The sequence below is a fragment of the Anopheles gambiae genome, chromosome 2 (genome assembly GCF_943734735.2).
Source record: "Anopheles gambiae chromosome 2, idAnoGambNW_F1_1, whole genome shotgun sequence".
In the NCBI taxonomy this organism is placed as follows: Eukaryota; Metazoa; Arthropoda; class Insecta; order Diptera; family Culicidae; genus Anopheles; species Anopheles gambiae.
In genome coordinates this window covers 89,254,152-89,274,234 of record NC_064601.1, presented here as the reverse complement: position 1 = coordinate 89,274,234, position 20,083 = coordinate 89,254,152, and the positions used below count along the sequence as shown (strand labels likewise).

The 20,083-nt window shown below is 43.1% G+C and overlaps 1 protein-coding gene and 1 pseudogene across 11 annotated transcripts in view; one reads left to right on the top strand and one right to left on the bottom strand.

Moving 5' to 3' along the window:
• The window catches only part of LOC3290041 (tyrosine-protein kinase receptor torso), a 38,155-nt gene extending 20,450 nt beyond the window's left edge, over positions 1 to 17,705 (bottom strand). The window contains exons 1-5 of one of the 11 annotated variants that reach the window (XM_061646679.1): positions 17,418 to 17,642; positions 16,182 to 16,212; positions 15,365 to 15,619; positions 973 to 1,650; positions 167 to 793 (exon numbers count right to left, since the gene is read on the bottom strand). In XM_061646679.1, coding sequence (XP_061502663.1) covers positions 167 to 793; positions 973 to 1,194 — 849 coding nt within the window. In that variant the 5' untranslated portion in view covers positions 1,195 to 1,650; positions 15,365 to 15,619; positions 16,182 to 16,212; positions 17,418 to 17,642. The other 10 variants (XM_061646673.1, XM_061646674.1, XM_061646669.1 and 7 more) reach the window with 10 other exon arrangements.
• Positions 4,272 to 7,421, top strand: LOC1276429 (uncharacterized; annotated as a pseudogene).
• Positions 17,706 to 20,083: the final 2,378 nt, after the last annotated feature.

Below are 20,083 nucleotides of genomic sequence, written 5' to 3'. Positions count from 1 at the left end.
ACAGGTAGGTCACGCTATCCGATTCATACTAAATGACTCATCAAGCCACCAGGACACGTTTTCCCACCGTATGCGGGGAATCTCGTGCAACTGCCAATCGCTTGGGTACCGGTCCAGCAGGTGCAGTGTGCAGGTTTACAATGCAGGATTAATTAACTAAACTCACCATATAGACTATTCGGTCGCCGAGCTCCTGTTCGCTGTCCTGCACCTTCACCAGATAGATCGGTACCGGCGGACGGGTACGGTCCTGTTCCGCCGCTAGCGCTCGCTGGTAGTGCTCCCGATCCGGCTGAACCTTGACCGCGACGTTGTCTGCTTCATCATCTTCATCAGCGGACGCATCAACCGAACCGTGCAGTGTTGGGCCATCGATTTTTCCGGCCGTCGGCTGAAGCAGATTGGTGCGCGTGCCGCTGGAAGCTTTCTGCCGTTCGGTTAGCTGCCCGGCAGAAAGTGGCCCGTCCGCCCCGATTGCACGCCTGCTGCGGGCCGGTGCCGCCGATTCGAGCGATTCGGCCGACGCGCTTCGGTCCCGCAGTGCATTTAATTGGTTCTGATTTCCCCCGGGTGCGCTAAGCTTCGGTGTGAGTTTGCTGTCCTGATGGTGGTGGTTGCCTCCGACGCCACCGCCCGCCTCCAAGGCGGTTGGTTTGATCTCGATGATCAGATTGGTGCTGTCGCGGCAGATGAGATTAATGCGTAGCGATGGATCCTGGCGCTGTACCAGCGGGCGCCACGCGGACAGTGGGCGTGTGTCCTCCGAGCAGCGCTTGTAGCAGTAGCCGATGGTCTGGCGGACACAGGCACCAATGCATCGTGCCGATAATGACACACCAGCAGCAGTTGCAGCGAGTAAAACGGAGAGAAGAAGAGAGAGAGAGAAATAAAATTAAAAAAAAAGACACAGAATAATCAGCCGATAAATAAGGACGTGTTTCATAAGACTGTTTCTGCAAGCTGGACCCTTACCTTGAGCTCCTCCGCACTGGGGACGGTTGTACCGGTGGCGTTACGGTCGACCGGCCCGCCCGGCTCCGTTCCGGCCATGCACGCGGCCGTACAAGCGCCGATCCGGTACAGCTCCTGGTCCTCCTGCTCGTTGTGCAGTAGCAGCTTGTCGCAGTTGATGTTGTTCGAGAAGAAGATGGTAATGCACAGGACCTGCACGTACTTCAAAACGATCACGTGCATATTGATGATGCAATGGACACCGCTCGAACCGGGAGGGAAGGCAAATCGATTCCACCACCCACAGTCGGTCAGCTGGCGTAACAGGTGGTGCCCACGAGCACTTATCGAGCCTTGATGAAGCACGGGACTGTTCCTCCGTCCCTGATTAGTCTGGTCTGGTGTACTTTAAAATGCTCTTCTTTTCCTTCTCCTCTTTATCTCTTTCGCTCTGCTGTTGTTCTGTTCGCTTCCTCGCTACGATGGCCCTCAGTCTCCCTGGCCAGCGACAGGATCGGTCACCGTTTGGGCGTCCTGCGGTCGCAATGAGATCCTTCCGCCGATGCAATCTTGGCACATTGCTTGAGCTATTATGGTTGCCGTTGCTCCGCTGCTGCTCGCCGTTTCAATGCCCCTTGAAGCCAAATGCGCACGGGTGCCGGTTGGCTTCGCAAATGTGACCGGGAGGGAGGTTTGGATCTGGAACGACAAAACATAGTAGAGCGGGAAATGTTAAATTAGCTGTTGCGGAATTGGATTGTTTGTAACCAAAAGAGAGGAAATGAGGAGATTTTTGTCACGTCATAAGCACAAATATAGGAATCAGTATGCAGGTTAGATGTTGTAAAATTCATCTCAAATTTCACTTCAATAGTAGCGGAATTGGAAAAGTTGGTTTCCAGTGAAATGCCACTTCTCTGCGTTGTTCAACCACAACCAAACCGCACAATTGTGCACTAAAGTGTAGTTTATGAAATGCTCTACACAATGATTAGAATTGCATGTATTGTAGCAGCAGGTTTTGGTCGTACGGTATGAAACAATTCATTTAACCACAATCATTGCTATGACGGCACCTAATTGCATTCAAAATTCTACCCGTGCGCAAAGAAAATGCCCTGTTTTGCCTTAACAATTTGAATGGTTTGTACATCCTTAAAGTGCAAATAAAGATAGCATGAAGTTGAAAGCAAAGTTTGGAGTTGTGTCATAATATTCAGTTTTGTTCATCAATAGGTAGTTCAGGGCGTATAATTAACATATTTCTTGCCATCTTGGAGAGATTACGATAATCGTAGCATAATGATAAAATCCCATCCCACCATTTAGAACATTAGTTGGCACTAATGTAAATCAACTTCAAACGTTTGCTATTCCAATAGGATTTAAATTTCATTTAAGGCCAAAACCTCTTTGGTGTTTTTCTCTTACCTTCTCTTTGTCCATGTACCTACTCAGTAAACTGGTAAAATTCGAAGCTGTTTCAACAAAAAACTGTTCACATTGTAGCACAAAAACGAACGAAATGACGAAACGTGTATCCTGTTAAATCGCTCCATTCGGGATACGTCAATTGCAATTTAAAAATGTGATTAAAAATAATTTAATTCACTTTTCCATACATTACAAAGGCTATGCTGCTCGTGAGTTATTTCGTTTGATTACGTTCCGCTCAAACATCAGCGTAAATCGAATATCCAGGCATGCTCAATATTGCGTTTTTCACCCAAAATATGTATTTTAAATGGATGAATGCAAATTGCAGATATGTTGTTATATACCACAACAGTACTGGAAGTGTTAACTGCGGTGCGTTTTGTGTGTGCTATTTCTGTTGAGCGCAAGCAAGAATAGGCATCCGAAACCCGAAACCTCGCCAAGGAAATGCAGCTCATGTTAGTGATATTCAATTGAAAAATGTAAACGCAAAAAACAAACCCAAATCCATGTTGGGTGGCTATCTAGAATGACAAACACGATAAATTCCATTCAATTTTCTCCTTTGTGGATGATGTGTATGTTTACGGCTCTAGGATGGATGTAATTCAAAAACGAATATGTTTTGTCAGTTACTAGTGGATGACGGTACAAGTGGAAAATAAAGCAAATATTAAAATCACTCTCAAACGATCAGCATTTCCATCATCATCGGAGCATCGGAATAGTTACCGTTTCCCAGAAGAAAAACAACCACGATTTACAGGAAAAGAGAACATACGACACAGAAATTACTGATGATTAAGTTAACTAATTGAATTGATCGTTATTGCACAAGTGCTGTTCAACCAAATCTGTTATCAGGCTTTATGGGTCGAAACAGATATTCGTTCAAAACAACTAGTGTCTATACCTTCCTCTAAAAGACGATAATATTTGGCAGACGTTTGCTCCATGTTGTCAACTAAGAAGCAGAACTACAGGCTGTTCCCGAGATACACAGTATCTCTTATTCGCGGATTCGGAGATATGCGGTTTTCTAAATTTGACAATACTTTAAGCAAATTTTACTGATTTGACACATCCACTGTAAATTGCCAACTAATTTCAGTTTTGATCGAATGTTAAAAACTATTTCAAAAGATTTAAAGCTGCTATATTCAGTCAGAATCACATCAAATAATTCATAAAGTGACTAAAACCGCCCCCTACTTGCAAAATTACACGAAAATTAGTGATATTTTAGCTGGAAATCACGAGATTCGACTCACGTGGAAAATCGGGATACGCGGTATTTTGCGGCCGTTTTCGAAATTATAAACAGAGAAAAGGAAAGCCTTAAATTTATATGTCTTCTTCTTCTTCTTCTTCTTCTTCTTCTTCTTCTTCTTCTTCTTATTTATTCTCCTGCGAGAAAGGGTTTATCCACCTTTGTTGTATGAGACAAGCATGTAAGAAACAAGTGGCAACAGCTGTCATCAAAACGCTGCCAATAATACTCTCCTAGTACTCTCCTAGTATTTTCGTAGTAAATGTAGTAAAAAAAACTACACATTTCTATGCTTCCATGCTACCTCTAAACATTGCTTAAGTGCAATTAGCTTGCAAAATCAATGTTGCTGCATGTTTTGATATTCCTCCGTGGCGTGCGTCCCGCGTGCCTTGTACTCTCTCTATATAATTTACTGAAATTGTTAAAACACTACTCCAACGTACCGGTATGGCATCTTCAGCAATCAAAAGAATTCCACCCAAAACTTCCCGTACGTTACATCCGTTGCCATCGTGTATTGCTCGTTTAATAATTGTCACAAGCGCGACACAAACATGTCGAAACGCTTATTACGCACAGTCGCGTGTAGCGTGTCGCCATTTTTACAGCGATGCAAATTTCCCACACGGCTGTGGAAAGTCAAATCCAAACCCCGGGCACGGGTATAATTGCTTCCGCGGCAGAAGATATATATTTATTACGCCACCGGTACTGCCTTTAAATCTGTGCGCCTAATTGAGCAGCAACTACGTGCGCCATCTTTGCACCGTTGATTGACGGTACCGTGGAACCGATAAATACCGTGTACCGCCGTCCTGGCGAAATGCTTAATTAATAAAGTGAATCCGAGTGTGAGTGTGTGCAAGAATGCAAGGATTCGAGCGAGGATAAAAACGCACGGATATGATGGGGCTTTCCAGAACGATTCCTGGCCAGTGCTACACAACATATCCTTCGCGCGAGCGAGTTAAGTGAGGCGTGCAAATATGGAATACCTTTACCGATGGATCCTACGCGACGACACCTTTGCCGAGGAGGTGTACATCAAGTACAACTTTACCAAACTAAGGTTTTTGAACAGACGGAGCGGTGTGGGAGGGGGGTGTTATAATCGCTTCTACTAATCTCCCACCCACTGGCACCAGAACGCTCGGCATTTACAAGGACGCATCGAAGACGCGGCTAGCCCGCCGGGCCGGATTCTACGCGCTCGAGCTCTTCTTTTTGCTGCAGCTCGGCACCATCGTGTGGGATTTGGCCACCGTGCTGGGCGACATCGGGCTGTTCGGGGACGACATGTGCATCCTGGCGGGGTTGCTGCTAACGCTGGCGAAAAAGTGGCACAGCGTGCTGTACATTGACGAGCTGAGCGAGTGCGTCGAGCAGATGCAGACGTACCACGAGCACTACTTGCTGCAGGGCGAATGGTTTGTGCGGCGCATGAGACACCAGAACTTGCAAGAGCGGATGTTGCAGGATGCATCCAAGTTGCTCGCCACGCTGCTCGCCAGCTGTCTGATGGTGAACGTAAGGATTTATGACATTTTTGTGTTAAGAATTCACTATCTTTGAAGATGCTGTGACATGTCCTAAGAAAAAAAAAACAAATAATATTTATGCTTCTTAGTACAAGGTTCTTTAGGGTCTGTCTCTCAGATCTACGGCTCATTTTTTATTCAACCCAATGTTCTTTAGGCACTCTTTTCCAACGGCGAAACGCTTATCCTGCGTGCCATCTATCCCTTCAGCACGGCCACCACGCTTGGCTACGGGTGTGTGTTCGTCTGTCAGGCCTTTCTGATCGTCTACGTACTGTACAGCATGGTGCTGATCGATTGTATCGGCGCGCAAGCGCTCAGCCAGATGGCGCTACTGTTCTGCATGCAGCGCAAACAGTTCGAGCTGATCGGGGCCGATCTTCAGCTGCCCCCCGAGGGCCCCCTCCACGGAGACCGGTCGATACGGGACCAGGTGTACAGTGCGATAGCTTCACACCAGCAGTTGCTGTCGTAAGTATTGGTAAGGCTCGTATGAGTTTGGCACTCTTTTCTACCCCGGAGCGCCCTCTCCTTTTCACTGGCAGCTTTTGCAATCGCTTAAAGCGCCTGTACGAACCAAACATTATGGCCCAGTTTGTGTGCAGCATGCTCATCATCTGTCTGACCGCGTTCGAGCTGATGTTTGCCAAGGGCGACCCGATGCAGATGGTGCGCTTCGGTGCGTACATGCTGGCCGGCTTCTATCAGGTCTTTGTGTGGAGCTTCTTCGGCAACCGTGTCACCAACATGGTAAGTAGCGGGTGGCAGACAAACGAAGTAAGAATCCATTCAAAAAAGTATCAATCTTGTGACGGATTTTGACTATCCTGCATTGCAGTCAACAGGCATCAGCGATGCCACGGTCAGCTGCAACTGGATCGTGCTGGCGGACGGGCTGAAGAAGGACCTTCGCTTCACGACCATGCGCTCCCAGAAGCCGTTCGTCATCGACGTGTACTGGCTGTTTCCGCTGACGTACGAAACGTTCATCGCGGTTTGTGTTCCCCGAGGGCTTACGCGAAAGCAAAATAGTTTTTCTGAAGATTGTCTTTTTTGTTCGTTTCTTTCTCCAACACTCCTACATACTATTATTTCACACTTGCAGATACTTAGCCGGTCCTATTCGATATTTACGCTGCTTCGTACGATGATTGAGTGAACCGGCACGGACGGCAAAGGCAGCAAAGCTGTGTGGGGAGCAAAGATTGTTATTTTTGCCCCCGGGGTCGTGTTTGTTTGTGGAACGACAACAATAACAACCGACAAGGAGAAATTTAAACCGCATCGGCGCGTGTATTGCGCGCTATTGTAGTATGCCTTTGCTATGCTTCATGCCCGCACGTTGAAACCGATCACCGAGTACGAGTTGCGTTGAAAAGTAATGGAACGGAGCAGAATCCTTAGTTATTATTTCTTGCGAAAAATGTGTTAATGCTGTTTTGTGTAGGTTTAGAAAAAGAGGAATTTTCCCCAAGAAAACACAAATATTGAACAGTAAACGGTTCAGTTTTTCGCTTTTGTTAGATATCAGTTTTGTTTCTGTTTGATATGTATTCCATTCATTCGATTATTCGTCCTCCGTTTCAAATACCGGACTACCGAATGGGAGCTAGATTTAAATTGAATTTAAAACTCAACCAACGAAGCTCTAAACGTCGACAAAGTGTCAAACAAAAAACCGAGCATAAATACACCTTCGCGATAGCTTCAATCAACATACCCCCTTGTGATTCGTGTGCATATACACCCAGCCATGAACACACCGCACACTGCCACTCCTGTTGTTGCTGCTACCTGAGCGTTGTGCAGCTTGCAAACTTTCTTCACCATTACAGCGGGCAATAAAATGGGTTGAAATAGTTTTTAATTTGTTTCCTCTTCGATTCCTCCACCGTTCTACATCGTGACATCGGAAGAACGGGCAAGGAGCAGATGACTCCATCGTCGCATCTTTGTATCGCAAAAGCGTTACGCAAAAGCACAACTGCAGAAGGTGACAATGGTCGGAGCATAGGAGGATGGGAAACGTTCTGACCCCGTCTTCATCTTTCACACTCTTCAATGCGATGCCCGGCAAATTGTTGTTCAATGGCAGTTTGTCCCAGATTGCTCACCAGCCGTGAGCCTTTCGCTGCTATATTTACTGTTTGCTAGTTGGCATATATACTTTGCACGGTGGGGCTTTCTTTTTCTGCCCGGAATGTTGTCAATTCTACTGTTAACTACTGTGCATTGTAGTGTCGTTTTTTTTAATATAGAAGATTTTCATGTGTTTTTGATTTGACGGCAATCGTTTATATAATATGATTTTTTAATATCTTTTTTATATCATTTTGTGTTTTTTAGTAAATACGACAATGTTAGAGAGACTTCGGTTAAAATGAATATCATTACCAAAAATCTGCAATTTTATTTGCAATTTTACATTTGTTAGCAATAGCTCATTGTGTGGTTTATCCATAATAAACTTGTCAAGGGCAGATGTTTCACTACATAAATAGTGTTCTATGAAAGCATTTTTGTGGCATTATTAAAACATTTCTTAACGCCCTCAATGACAACCGAAAACAATCATATTGTTGTGCAACTAGGCTAGCCAGGGGTAGCCAGCAACTATGAAGACTAATAACTTTTTAATACATGTTTTAATATGAATGCAAGGTCCTAAAACTATTGCAATTTACATAACGACCAAGAGTAGAGGCGTTATATTCACATTTTGAAAACTAGACCCAAGTAACATATTAAATCATATCATAGTTTTAACGTTGTTGTTACAGCTATTCCACATAGCCTCCCTTTCTCATTTGAATGTCTTGTATGACCTAATAAGACTATAATAAAACTCTCTTAAGACTGATAGGGCCTATCTACAGAACTCTGCTAAGACCTTTCTAGAACCATTTATAGACCTTTAGGATGTTAAGATGCTTATTGCTATAGATATGTTCTTGTGACGGCAATGAAGTAATGATTGTGAAGTCATAACAATAGTTGAGAATTATTTGAGAATTATTTTGTTGTCCTAATATTTTTTTCTGATTCTGAAATCGCTCGTGTATGACCAGAAATCCATGCCAAGAAAATTGCACTGTTGTAATACATTATAATAATTTAAAAAAATATCAAGTGGCCTCAATATTAAGCAACTTTTTAGTTTAAAAATAAATTATTTTAAAAATATAGTTTTCATTGAAACGCCCTCAATTTGCACAAAAAGCCTCTTCAAGGCTGTGGCATAATAAACATGACGGGAAAAACGTTTGGAAAATTTCCATTTTTCTATTTGCCATGTAAACAAGCAATTTGTTTATCAAAATATCAACACGGCTGACACATTTTGGATACACAAATCAACAATCTTATGCATTGAAATGGATTCCATTGACTTAAGATCAAGAGGACCTTCCTGATTACAAGTTCAGTCGATTTGTAGTGCTGTATGTGTGGCTAAGATAGTTTTAAACTGCACATAGCTTTAGCAAGCACTTGTGCAGACTAACAAGTTTTAAGACTCTCCAAGTACAGGTAGTGTCCGAGATACGCGGATCCTGGTATATGCAAATTTACACGATCGTGGGTTTCTGAATTTGACAGTTCTTTGCACAAATTTTATTGATTTGATACAATATCAGTTAATAGCAAAATGATTAAAAAAAACAAAAATTGTTTAGAATTTGAATAATAACCACCCACTGCAAGCAAAAGGAAAAGAAACTTAAATCTATAATGGCTGAAAACCGCTTCTTCACGATTTGTGTTTTAATAGCGTATCTCAGATACAGCCTGTATAGTTTGTTCCAAGCTCCCTTCATTCAAGACTTAATCAACATTTAATAAGATCAGTCCCAAATAGCCAGCTCGTACTTTATAGCTGATTTGGGGCTGTTTAACGAAAAATCGTTCCGATGTCGTACTTTGTGGCTGATTAAGAGATAAGACGGTACTTTGCAGAACTATGGAGCTTTTTAACAGGCACATGGCACTCTTTGAAACTTTGCGGCTGATTAGCACTATGTGTAGGGTTCATGATGGAACTTGAAGGCTGGTTAAGAAAGGGTACTGAACTTGGTGGAACTTTATAGCTTTTTAATGCATGTCATCGGTACTAGGTGGCTCTTGTCAAAGTGTCAAAGACTGACGCCGGCAATCATCTCATTGCTGCTGCACAAGTTAGATTCGTTAATTGAAGAATGAATATTGAGTGAAGTGATTGTGAATTATCAGTAAATTGTATAAATTTGTGTGTAATTCATCAATACAAAGAAATTAAAAATATACACATGTGTTTAAACGAAAAAAATCTTGTTGTTTATTTCATCGATGACGCTTGCTTGAAAATAAAACACAAAGAAAAATAATCCCTGGCACCGTGGCATAAGGAAGCTGCTTAGGCGCTGTTTGAAAGACCCGCATAGAACTTTGATGCTGTTTATCTACTGCAAAAGGCGAATTCAAGCAGCGATCTTTAGCGTGCCAAAATGAGCTGATTAAGCAATTCTGGCTATTTGGGGTTGATCTTGATGTCCCAGTCTCAAATAACGAGTCGTAAAACACTCATGTTTAAGAATACGTTCACTTTATGGTTAAATCCAGGCATCTTATAAGTCTTATAAGACAGTCTTATAATCACCTTCAGAACGTTTTAAAGGTTTAACAACCTTAAAGACTGTTAAGCATCTTCAAAATACATTCAAAAACTATGTGGCTTCTATTATAGTTTTAACAGACAGTCTTATAATCGCCTTCAGAACGTCTTGAAGTTTTAACAACTTTAAAGATTGTTAAGCCTCTTCAAAATACATGTTAAAACTATAAGGCTTAGTACACTCACGGTAAAGCATTCTTTAGACATGTTTAAGTGTAAAAGCTATAGGAAATGTTTCTTGGGGAAGCGTTAATTTAAATTTTAATTAATACATTACTGCGTCGTAATAGGATAAAGTATTCGAAAGCTATGATCTCTCAAAGTCGATGGCTCGGTTGCATGGAATAGGGTTAATGAAATAAATTACTCTGAAAACAAATTTAAAAAATACTTGAAATATGTAGAAGGATTGAAGATTGTGGTTTACATACATAAACCATATTACAAGCAACTGTGATTCCTAGCACCGGAGCAATAAGCAATCTAAATCGGTAGGGCTAGTTCGGGTGGACGGTTGCCTGGAATAGGGTTAATCTTTCTCAATCATAGCCATTCTTTATCTAGCTTTATCATGTGAAACAATGGAAAGGTAGCTCTGTACTTTCTCAACCTTTTGAAAGAGCCACAGCTTTTGTTGCACACTATAAATAAATAAATACAGATTCATTGAACCATTTAAGACACGTGATCATGTGAGTGGTGTACGTGAAACTCAACCTCTTTCAGCACAACTCGTAACATTAATTTTAATAACATTATGCTCAATCATCACATCACTTCATCTGTACCGCATTATACCGAAAATGGGTACAAACTAACGGGCGCCTCCATCGATACAATTTGCACCGGTTCGTTGGGCTGGAGTGGATGCAACAACGGATGCACAGAGTGCGTGTTATTACGTAGCTCAACCGCATTGCCAGTATCATCATCATCATCATCACCATCATGACGATGAATGAAGGAAACATGTTTAATCCTATCAATGAAAACCGGATTAGGTTTCGTAGTTCGTTTCGCCCGTGTGCTCATTTAAAGGTAGCAGGCAGTGGGTTGGCTTGAACGGGTTGACTGTACTGTGAAAACTGCATCAAATGTTTCGATTTAAGTTGCTCCGACAACACAAAGTGTCTACCATTTAAAAGTCCTCTAAACTCTTGAATAAAAAGGAAAAAAGGGTGCAATTCTGTGCAAAACACTTTCACACATACGTTTATGCTTCACCTACATCGCCACTGCAAAGCATTGTGGTTTATGTCACACAACCCTTCACTACCCCATTCTACCTCCTGAGGCAAATCAGATGCATGGTCACAGTTCGATTGATACGCACAATAGAGTTACAAAGCGGCAAACGGAACAAAAGTGGCATTTTGCTCACTTTCTACCACACACATTCCATTATTTTTTTCCGACCCAAACATGCATATGACATTGTCCGATGGGACTACGTCTTGGGCATTTTTGCATACACTATACGGCTGGCCATGTTTGCCCTGGCAGTTCCTTCCATTAATTGGTACGCTTCAATTGTGCTGCTGCTGCTGTTACTGGATCGGAAAAGGACCTTGCATGATAGCAGCAAAAAAAAAAATACAAGAACAAACGAACAAACAAACAAAACCAGAATGAGGATCCAAAGAATGAAGTGTTTCGTACTTTCGTCTGCGTTGATGAATGGTTAGAAAGGGAAAAATGATTTGTTTGTGTCGTCGGTCAATCGTCAGTGAGGCGTAATAGCTCGTTGCAGCAACAACAGCAGCAGTAGCGCACTGCCATTGAGGCCATCCGGTAGCCTTGCCGATGCTGGAACGATAAACATCCAAACCTCCGCTCCCACCTCCAGGAGTGCCTCGTAGAAAAAAAAAAAAATAAGTTGTGGTGCGTACTACCCATTAATATTGATGCAATCGCTCCACGACGCACTGTACTGTTCAATGGTGAATGTTAAATTCTAACCACCAGTTTAGGGGAGAGATGTGCTTTTTGGGAGGTGTACCTCTTGCTAACTCCCGCAATCGCCACGGGCGCCTAGAACGATGTTGCACTTTTCTCCCACTGCCTGCACGCCTGAAATTAAGCGACCAGTGGGGAATTTCGCATCGCTGCATGTTTGTAATGGCAATTAGATTTTCCCGGAACACAACAGAGCCGTGGGTGATTGGAATTGCAAAATCGCGGCTCATTAACTCAGCTCCAGCAGCATCCAACGGAGCAAAAGGTGTGAGCATAATTTATTGTGCAATGTGGCAGAAGATGAAGGGGAAACTATATTTGCCCCGTGCCCCAAAAGCGAGTTTCTTTTCTGGGTGACCGTTGTGAACCGGAGATAGCAAGGGTTTGTGTTGTTGCATTTCAACAATTTCGCGTTTGATCACCAGTGGTCTGACTGGACTCTCCGGTGTGGTGGGCTGGTTGTGACAGGTCTAACAAAAGTCCTAAACGGCAGTGTTATGTTTTTTTAATGATATTGGCTAATTGCTCTACCAACAGGAAGAACTTTAGTAAAGCAGCGTAGCTCGTTTTTGAAGGTACAGACAGCGGGAGGAGCTAATTTATTAATAAAGCAAAACGCTTGTCAATCATTCGGCAAGCGATCGCGTTTAGTGACTTGGCTGCTCACACGTCAAGCTGGCGTCTGTGTGTGCCACCGTTCCGGGTAACCGAAGGCAACCCTAGTAATGCGGAATGAGCAACAGCATCACTAATGCATTACCATCTCTGCCGGCTAAAAATGGAAAACAACGGACGTGAGTTCCATGTGGTGGAAAACTTAAGCTTAGCTGCCGTCGCTTTGCCCATTCGCTCATTCACGGTCCTTGCCAACCGTTGCCAAGATGTTCCACTTGCAACACATATCGTTCTATTCTGTATTTAAAATGAAATTTGCACGATATCCAACAATACTGTGACAAGGTGTTTTACATACAGCCCCAGCACGGTGGGATGTGAAATATGGCTTAAACTTCACGCTATTGGATTTTTTGCATTTATTACGGAGAATTTAATGGATAGCTCTATCTGGGCAACACATTTTACTCCATTTTTTTTGGAATTTTATTGCAAACGTTTGTGATGTCATACGATGTCTGCTTTCAGTTAGACGCTCAGTTAGTTCAGATCAGTTCTTTGTAACTGGCCTTATCTTCCCGATAAACTGTATTTTTGAAATCAACGTACTATCGTCCATTCTATGCTTAATGTAATAAAGTGCAGCAAGCAGAATTCTTTGTTGATAAAATATTGGCAAAGTAATCCTCATTTGATTGAAACTATGAACTAAATTTAGGATTATATTCTTTTTGGGCATTGCTAAGACTACAAAACTATTTTTTAGCACTTGCAATTGCAGAGCGAAACCCACCTCTTATCCCATCACAGGTTTGAGAAGGACGAAAGTATCTATAAGACAATTCTACTCTAATAGTTGTAATGAAATAAAAAAAACGAGCAAGAGGTGACATCGGAAAACTCTCAGAGTAACTGTCTGAGTCATACACACACATCCAAGACGACCAACATCAAGGAAAAATGGGTCTTATCCATCGAATACAATGGAATTCTCCAGTATCCTTTACGTAACTCGCCAAGAACCAACTATTTGATCCGACGCACTACTTATCAGAACATGACTACGACATGCATTTGGCCAGTTCCACTAGTGCCAATGGTTGGTTCTAGGACACTAACTTCCGAAGCAGGTAAACTTAGTGTATCTGGAATCGGAGATGAATGTTTGAGATCTCGTTCGTCTTCTACCGTATCCTGTTTCTTCTTCTTTGGCTCAAAAAACGTTGTCGGTCAAGGCCTGCCTGTTCCACTTGTGGGCTTGACTTTCAGTGACTTATTTATTTCACACTATAGCAGGATAGTCAGCCCTACAGTCAGTCGGCACGATCCATTCGGGGCTTGAACCCCTGATGGGCATGTTGTTAAGTCGTACGAGTTTACCACGAGACCGGCTAACTCTCCTGTTTATCCTGTTAACTCTGTTTAATATCCTTGCTTATCCAGCATTCTCTGACAATCCTGACGCTAAAAGGTCTACCCTGCTCAACAAGATCTTACTAAAAACAAGAGATAAATGTGCGGAATCTCATTCCTATTTTACCACAGAGAGCTTTCAATATTCAAGGGTCTATATTATCCAGGATTTACATTACTTGTTGTTAGCTGAAACATTGAATAAAACAGATTGTAGTGTCTGATCCTAAATTGATCATCATACGCCATCATCATAGCGAAACATATTGGACAACATTTATGTTCTGGATTGACGATGTTCTGAATCATCAGTTCGATGTTGTCTCTAGCGCCTGATCTCAACCATGTTACTTGAGCCAATGCTATATGTAGATCTCCAGATATATCTTACCGGAGTAGCCCGATGGTCTATTCGATAAATGCGTTGGATCCTACAAGGACGGACAAAATCGAGTTCCAACCAGACAATCCTTTCGATGCCTAACACTGACTATTTTTGGCTACGTTACAGGGTTTACCAAGTCACTTTGCGATGTGAGCTGCACAATTCATCTCATTTGAGACGTATTTCTATTCTGACGTGCTACTTCATTTGGCCCGAAATAATTTTCTATTCCGCCGCATTCATTTTCATCCATTATATGAAGTCTTTTCACAGGGGATGTTAGCTGGAGCCGTCCGCGATGTTTACATTTTTTTCAAAAATAAATTTTTGGGCTTTTAGTGCTGATTTGTGATACAACTATGTTGTTTAACAAAGAATAGAAGTTTATCTTTGCTCCGCTGTAGCATTCTAGCCGAAAAATGGATTAATCGTTGAGATATTAGCAGTTGAACCTGCTCAGTCAAATCTGCTAATAACTCAACGAATAACCCATGTTTCGGCTAGAATGCTACAGCGGAGCATAGATAAACCTCTATTCTTTGTTAAACAACATAGTTGTATCACAAATCAGCACTAAAAGCCCAAAAATTTATTTTTGAAAAAAATGTAAACATCGCGGACGGCTCCAGCTAACATCCCCTGTGAAAAGACTTCATATAATGGATGAAAATGAATGCGGCGGAATAGAAAATTATTTCGGGCCAAATGAAGTAGCACGTCAGAATAGAAATACGTCTCAAATGAGATGAATTGTGCAGCTCACATCGCAAAGTGACTTGGTAAACCCTGTATACTAAAAAAAATATCTCATTATTCTGTTCAGGTCTGCGGAACCTCGCATGTCGATGAGTCAAGAAGAAGAATAATACTAAGATGAAAAGAAGATCAGATCGCGCTAGATACACCAGACATGGTTTCAGAGTATGCGTTAAATCCATCTACATCACGCATATGACATTGAAAACCCCATTGTAACAGATATGTAAGGCAAGATCTGGCAAAGATCTGACAACTGTGTTTGATATCGATGACGAAAGAAATTGGAATAAACACACACACAAACCTCGAGATACTGTTTATAGTGGAACAGGGATGTTAATACTACAAAAAAATCCAGCATTTAACAATGGTGTGTGAAAAAGTCTTACCTTCGACCGGGGGTAGTTGGATATAGCAAAAGGGTATGTATATCGCTCTGCTTCCCTGGCGCAAAAGCTTTTCGTCACCGTACACAGGCAATCAAGATGCACTACACCATCCACACGGGGGGGCGCACACACTCACATACACACACACACACATACAAGAACCCATCCGCGTCCACGATCTAGAATTCCAATTCCGTAAAGGTTACACTCAATTTGCGATTTGATTTTGATGCCCGGGCAGAGTTTGCTGTCACACTACGCTGGCCGGGGGCCGAACACAAAATAGAAGAAATTGAAAACAACTACACAAAAAAAATACAAAAAAACAACGGCCACAGCGCACTACCACTGGTGGCGGGTGGGCTTGTGTGACACACGATGAGTTTTCGATTTCGATTTGATTATATTAACCCGCGCGGGTCCCGCACCACTAACACTCTCTCTCTCTGTTAGGGAAGGGAACGGTGGTTTTGGTGGCGCTTGCTAGCGACGACGACAGTGGGCCTACGAGGAGGGATTGTGCCGAACTGCGCACACCGGTGGGAAGAATGTTAATTACGCACAGGCCAACTACCACTACCAACCACTGCTGCCACCGTCTCCCGCGTCTAAGCTCATTAGGGAGTTTGGGACGGTTCTGTTTTGATTCTCGTTAAAGCTTAGGTGCGCGGACGCTCCGTTGTGCGGGGTTTCAGCGGTGACACGGGGTGACGACGACAAACATTCAGCAAACACACACACTTTACAACAACATATGTATACACACACACACACAGGCTCGCACACGCGCCCCGGTAGAACGCGGTTGGAAGATTACCACTGTTTCAATGCACCCTTCCCATCGGTCCCTGTTCAAGGCGAAAGAAAATGGTGGAAAATTACACAAAAACAAGGATTGGTGCTATTATTTCTAAATCGGTTTAAAACTCGGAGGCAAAACAACTGAATCACGGCTCGGCTGTACATCGATCGAGTACAGCGTGGCCCGCAGGGGATGGGGATCGGACCATCGGTTGGAATAGCAGGCCCGTGTGCAGGCCAATCAATTTATGCATCAATTTACAATCTCGCACACATCGAAGTAGGGGCGACATGGCGCCGTTTACACAGATTTTACCCAACCACACCAACACCAGCGATCGATGCGTGATCGTACCCAGATCAGATCAGTGCAGATGTACGCACTTGTACACACCAAGTCCCGATCGGTCTCGAATGGGTTTGACACTATATTGGTATCACTCCGGCATAGCTCGGTCGGCCACGCACGCACGCACTTACACGATCGCCCGGTGAGGCTTTCGCTTGCAGCTGCTTCTTCGTTATCGCTGCTGCCACACAAATGTAATCGACACGCATAACCTTTCACACCTTACGCGCGCGTTACACTACTCTTTTTATAGTAAACAAGTTGTAAAACATTCCGCTGAGACGGTGCAACCAGAACAAAGGGGTGTCGCACTGCAATGCACACACACACACGACGATCGACAGGAAACGGTGGACACACAGGCGGGCAACGCAATTATATGCAGCTCGGCGCGCCTGGGGACACAAAAACACCCGAACAAGATGTACCGCCAGGAGAGATGTTTCACACCACCGCAGATGGACTCGATCGGAGTGTGATCGGGGCGAACGTTTCAGAAGCTTTGAGCTTTGGTTGAGCGATTTGCTCAGAGCCGGCAGCACCAAAAGTAGAATACAAATGGCGGCGGTGGCGGCAGTTCACTTACTTTCGGTACCTTGATTTGGATGCGGCTCCTGGTACGCTAATGTGAAGCAACCCGGCGGGTACACAGAGTGACGATTCGATAGTTTCGTTGTTCCGTTGTCTTTACAGAGGCGTTCGACCGACAACGACGACGACCTCGGTCTTTTTAGCATTACCGTTTGTCAAAACCCGTACCGGTGTACCCCGCAGGTCGAAAAGTGAATTTTAACTATCACACCACACACACACACACACACACACACACACACACGTACACTTTGATTTTAACGACCCTTCTCGCCACCCCGGCTCGATGTGTTTCCGGCGCCCTTTTCGTACCTTGATTACTACCGGACGCTCTAAAACGAGGTCTAGACGAGTTCTGTTCCGAGGCGTAACCGTTTGTCGCTGCCCACCGAAAAGAAGCGTTTGAATATTGCGACGGCGACACACACGGCGAGACAAGCCAGTAAAGCGCACAGTACACGCGCGCGCACACGTATCCGAGCGAGCGTGCGAGGCCGTTGATGCGTTGTCGACAGCACACTATCAACTGATGATAGTGGGATACCCGATGGATAAATGTATGGCGGCCCGCGTGCCCCGAAATCTCGCTCGTACTGTGTAGCACTGTTTGCCGCACACCGCGGTTGCTCAGGCGCCCATCAAAGCAACCATATCGGTTCGTGTTTTCGTGCTCCAGAGCATGACGGACGGGGGGGGCAGTATTGAGTTGGGCGAGGGCTTTCCTGTTCCTGCAGAAGTTTCGTGATGTGTTTTTTTTTTAAATGGAAATTATTAAATAGTTTTCCATTCTTCTTTAGTCTTCCTCTCACCCGCTGGTGAGTGGGAGGAATTGAATGAGTTCAAGCTGCTGCTCGTGTTCGGTGCATCGCGTTTCCATGGTGCCTGGAGATGTACCGATCCTTAGCGAAAGGATGCGAGCGAAACCGAGAGTGAAAAGTAGGGGTTTGGTTGCATTCGTGTTTACCATTTATGACAGACGGAAAGAGAAAGAGTGTCAGTGACAGACTGAGAGGGAACATTGCATTGAGTAGAAAATGGGAAATGCAGCTTTCTCAATAACGGCCTTCGTGTGTTGACCATGTTGTGTGTGTGTGTGTGTGTATTATGAATGAGCGTAGTATTTTTCCCCGACTTATCCACCCCGGTCGCTGGTTCACGTGGGCTAGGTCGTGTCCGTGTGGGTAGCGGACCTATGGCGCGCTACCGAAGGCACGACTGCTAGCCACGATAGGCAAACTGTGTGCAACAGTTGTGAGCCGGGCTCAACAACACAAGTGTTTTCCCATTGCTGGTTGTCGCTCTTCATTCATGGGTGTTATTCAGGCGGTGGGATTGGCTATTCATGGTGCATAATGAAACATTCTGGAAATAAATACCATACTTTTGCCTAGTTATCCTGTTAAAAATGAGGAGGAAGGATGGAGGGTTCATTATTTGCTGAACGCTTGATGAAAGATACTTTGCAGGAAGTTGTGCAATCGAGGAACTGAATTCGCACAACAGCAATTGTATCATGGTTGTATTAAAATGTTGCCTTTCATTGTCGAGTTCAATATTACAAGTATTTCTTCCTAAATGCTTGAGAAATGTAAAATTTGACCTTTTCTCATTAATTGGTGCTACAACCGTAGATGTTCTACTACTAAAACCTTTCTAGCTCTAGATCTGACCTCCTACAGGTTTGGTTATGAATGACTCTTCACTGTACGAGACTTGAATCCATGAAGGGCATGCCATACCAAACGATGACTAGTACATCACGATACCGGACTTATCTGCTATGGGCTTTGACCACTATAAGTTAATATTGAGCTCAGTGAGCTTGGTGAGCTTATGGCAGAGGCGGTGGCAAGGCTGCAAGTAAGGTGATAAAAATAGGTCCCATAAGCCCGGCAACATTGCGTAGGATGTGATACCACAGTAAAAAAAGCTTGTTTAGACACTCTTAAAATATTGTGGGCTGCAATCGCTAAAGTGATTTATTGTTCAGAGCTTTCCAGGGAAACGTTGAAGAGCTGGAAAACTATCAAACAAATGTTACAGTAAAAAAAAAACTAAAGGAAACTATTAAACAAAGCCACGGGGAACGTGCCAAGGTGAAGGGGAGGGTGTAAGCGTCATAATTTTATCATTACACCAGTAGAAAACTATTTCAATTTCCATCACCTTTTCTAGGAAAAGATTGATAAAGAATTCTATGTATGATATGAAATGGACCCATCTGGTAGAGTCCAGCTTGGTTTCGTTTGCTAGCCAAACCCATATTCAAACCATATTCATCCAACAAGGATTTTTATTTCGGTTGAACATGAAATAATTAATGTGCAGACTTAAGCCTCCTTTAGGGAAAACAATATCATATGCAGTCTCTTCACTGTTCACATTAAAATGTGATTTTCTAGTATGATTTCGCAATAATATGGGCAATCTGTAATGTTTATAAAAAGTCTCCGATCATCTAAAAAAAGCTCATTTTGATTTCATTTACTACTGCGCCTACCACAACTATATATCACAGTCGTTTGTCACGATTTGCAGAAAATCAGTAAGAGATAGATAAAAAGAGTAATAGAAGTAGATAAAAGAGATATGAGTTGTGTAGAGTACAGATTCACATTTTCGTATACATTTTTTTCACATTTTTTAAAAACATTTTTACACGACTTACACTTAGCATATTATGAAATTAACTTTACATCAATCTTCTAATTTGAATTTTTTTGGAACTCTTCTAGCAATATTTTGTTAAACTTTTCCTAACCATAAAATTGTTTAATCATGCCCAGCTAAATTTCAAACGATTAATTTAGAATAAATTATTGTTGGTCCATTGACAGTGCAACACTTGACCCATGGTGAGCAAACAGGATGCAAACTTGTATGGAAGATAGCAGCATACAACAACTTGTGCGCGACGCAGGCCTGCATACAACCGAATTTGGATTGTTCTTTTTTCGTTTTTCTTTATGTATCATTTC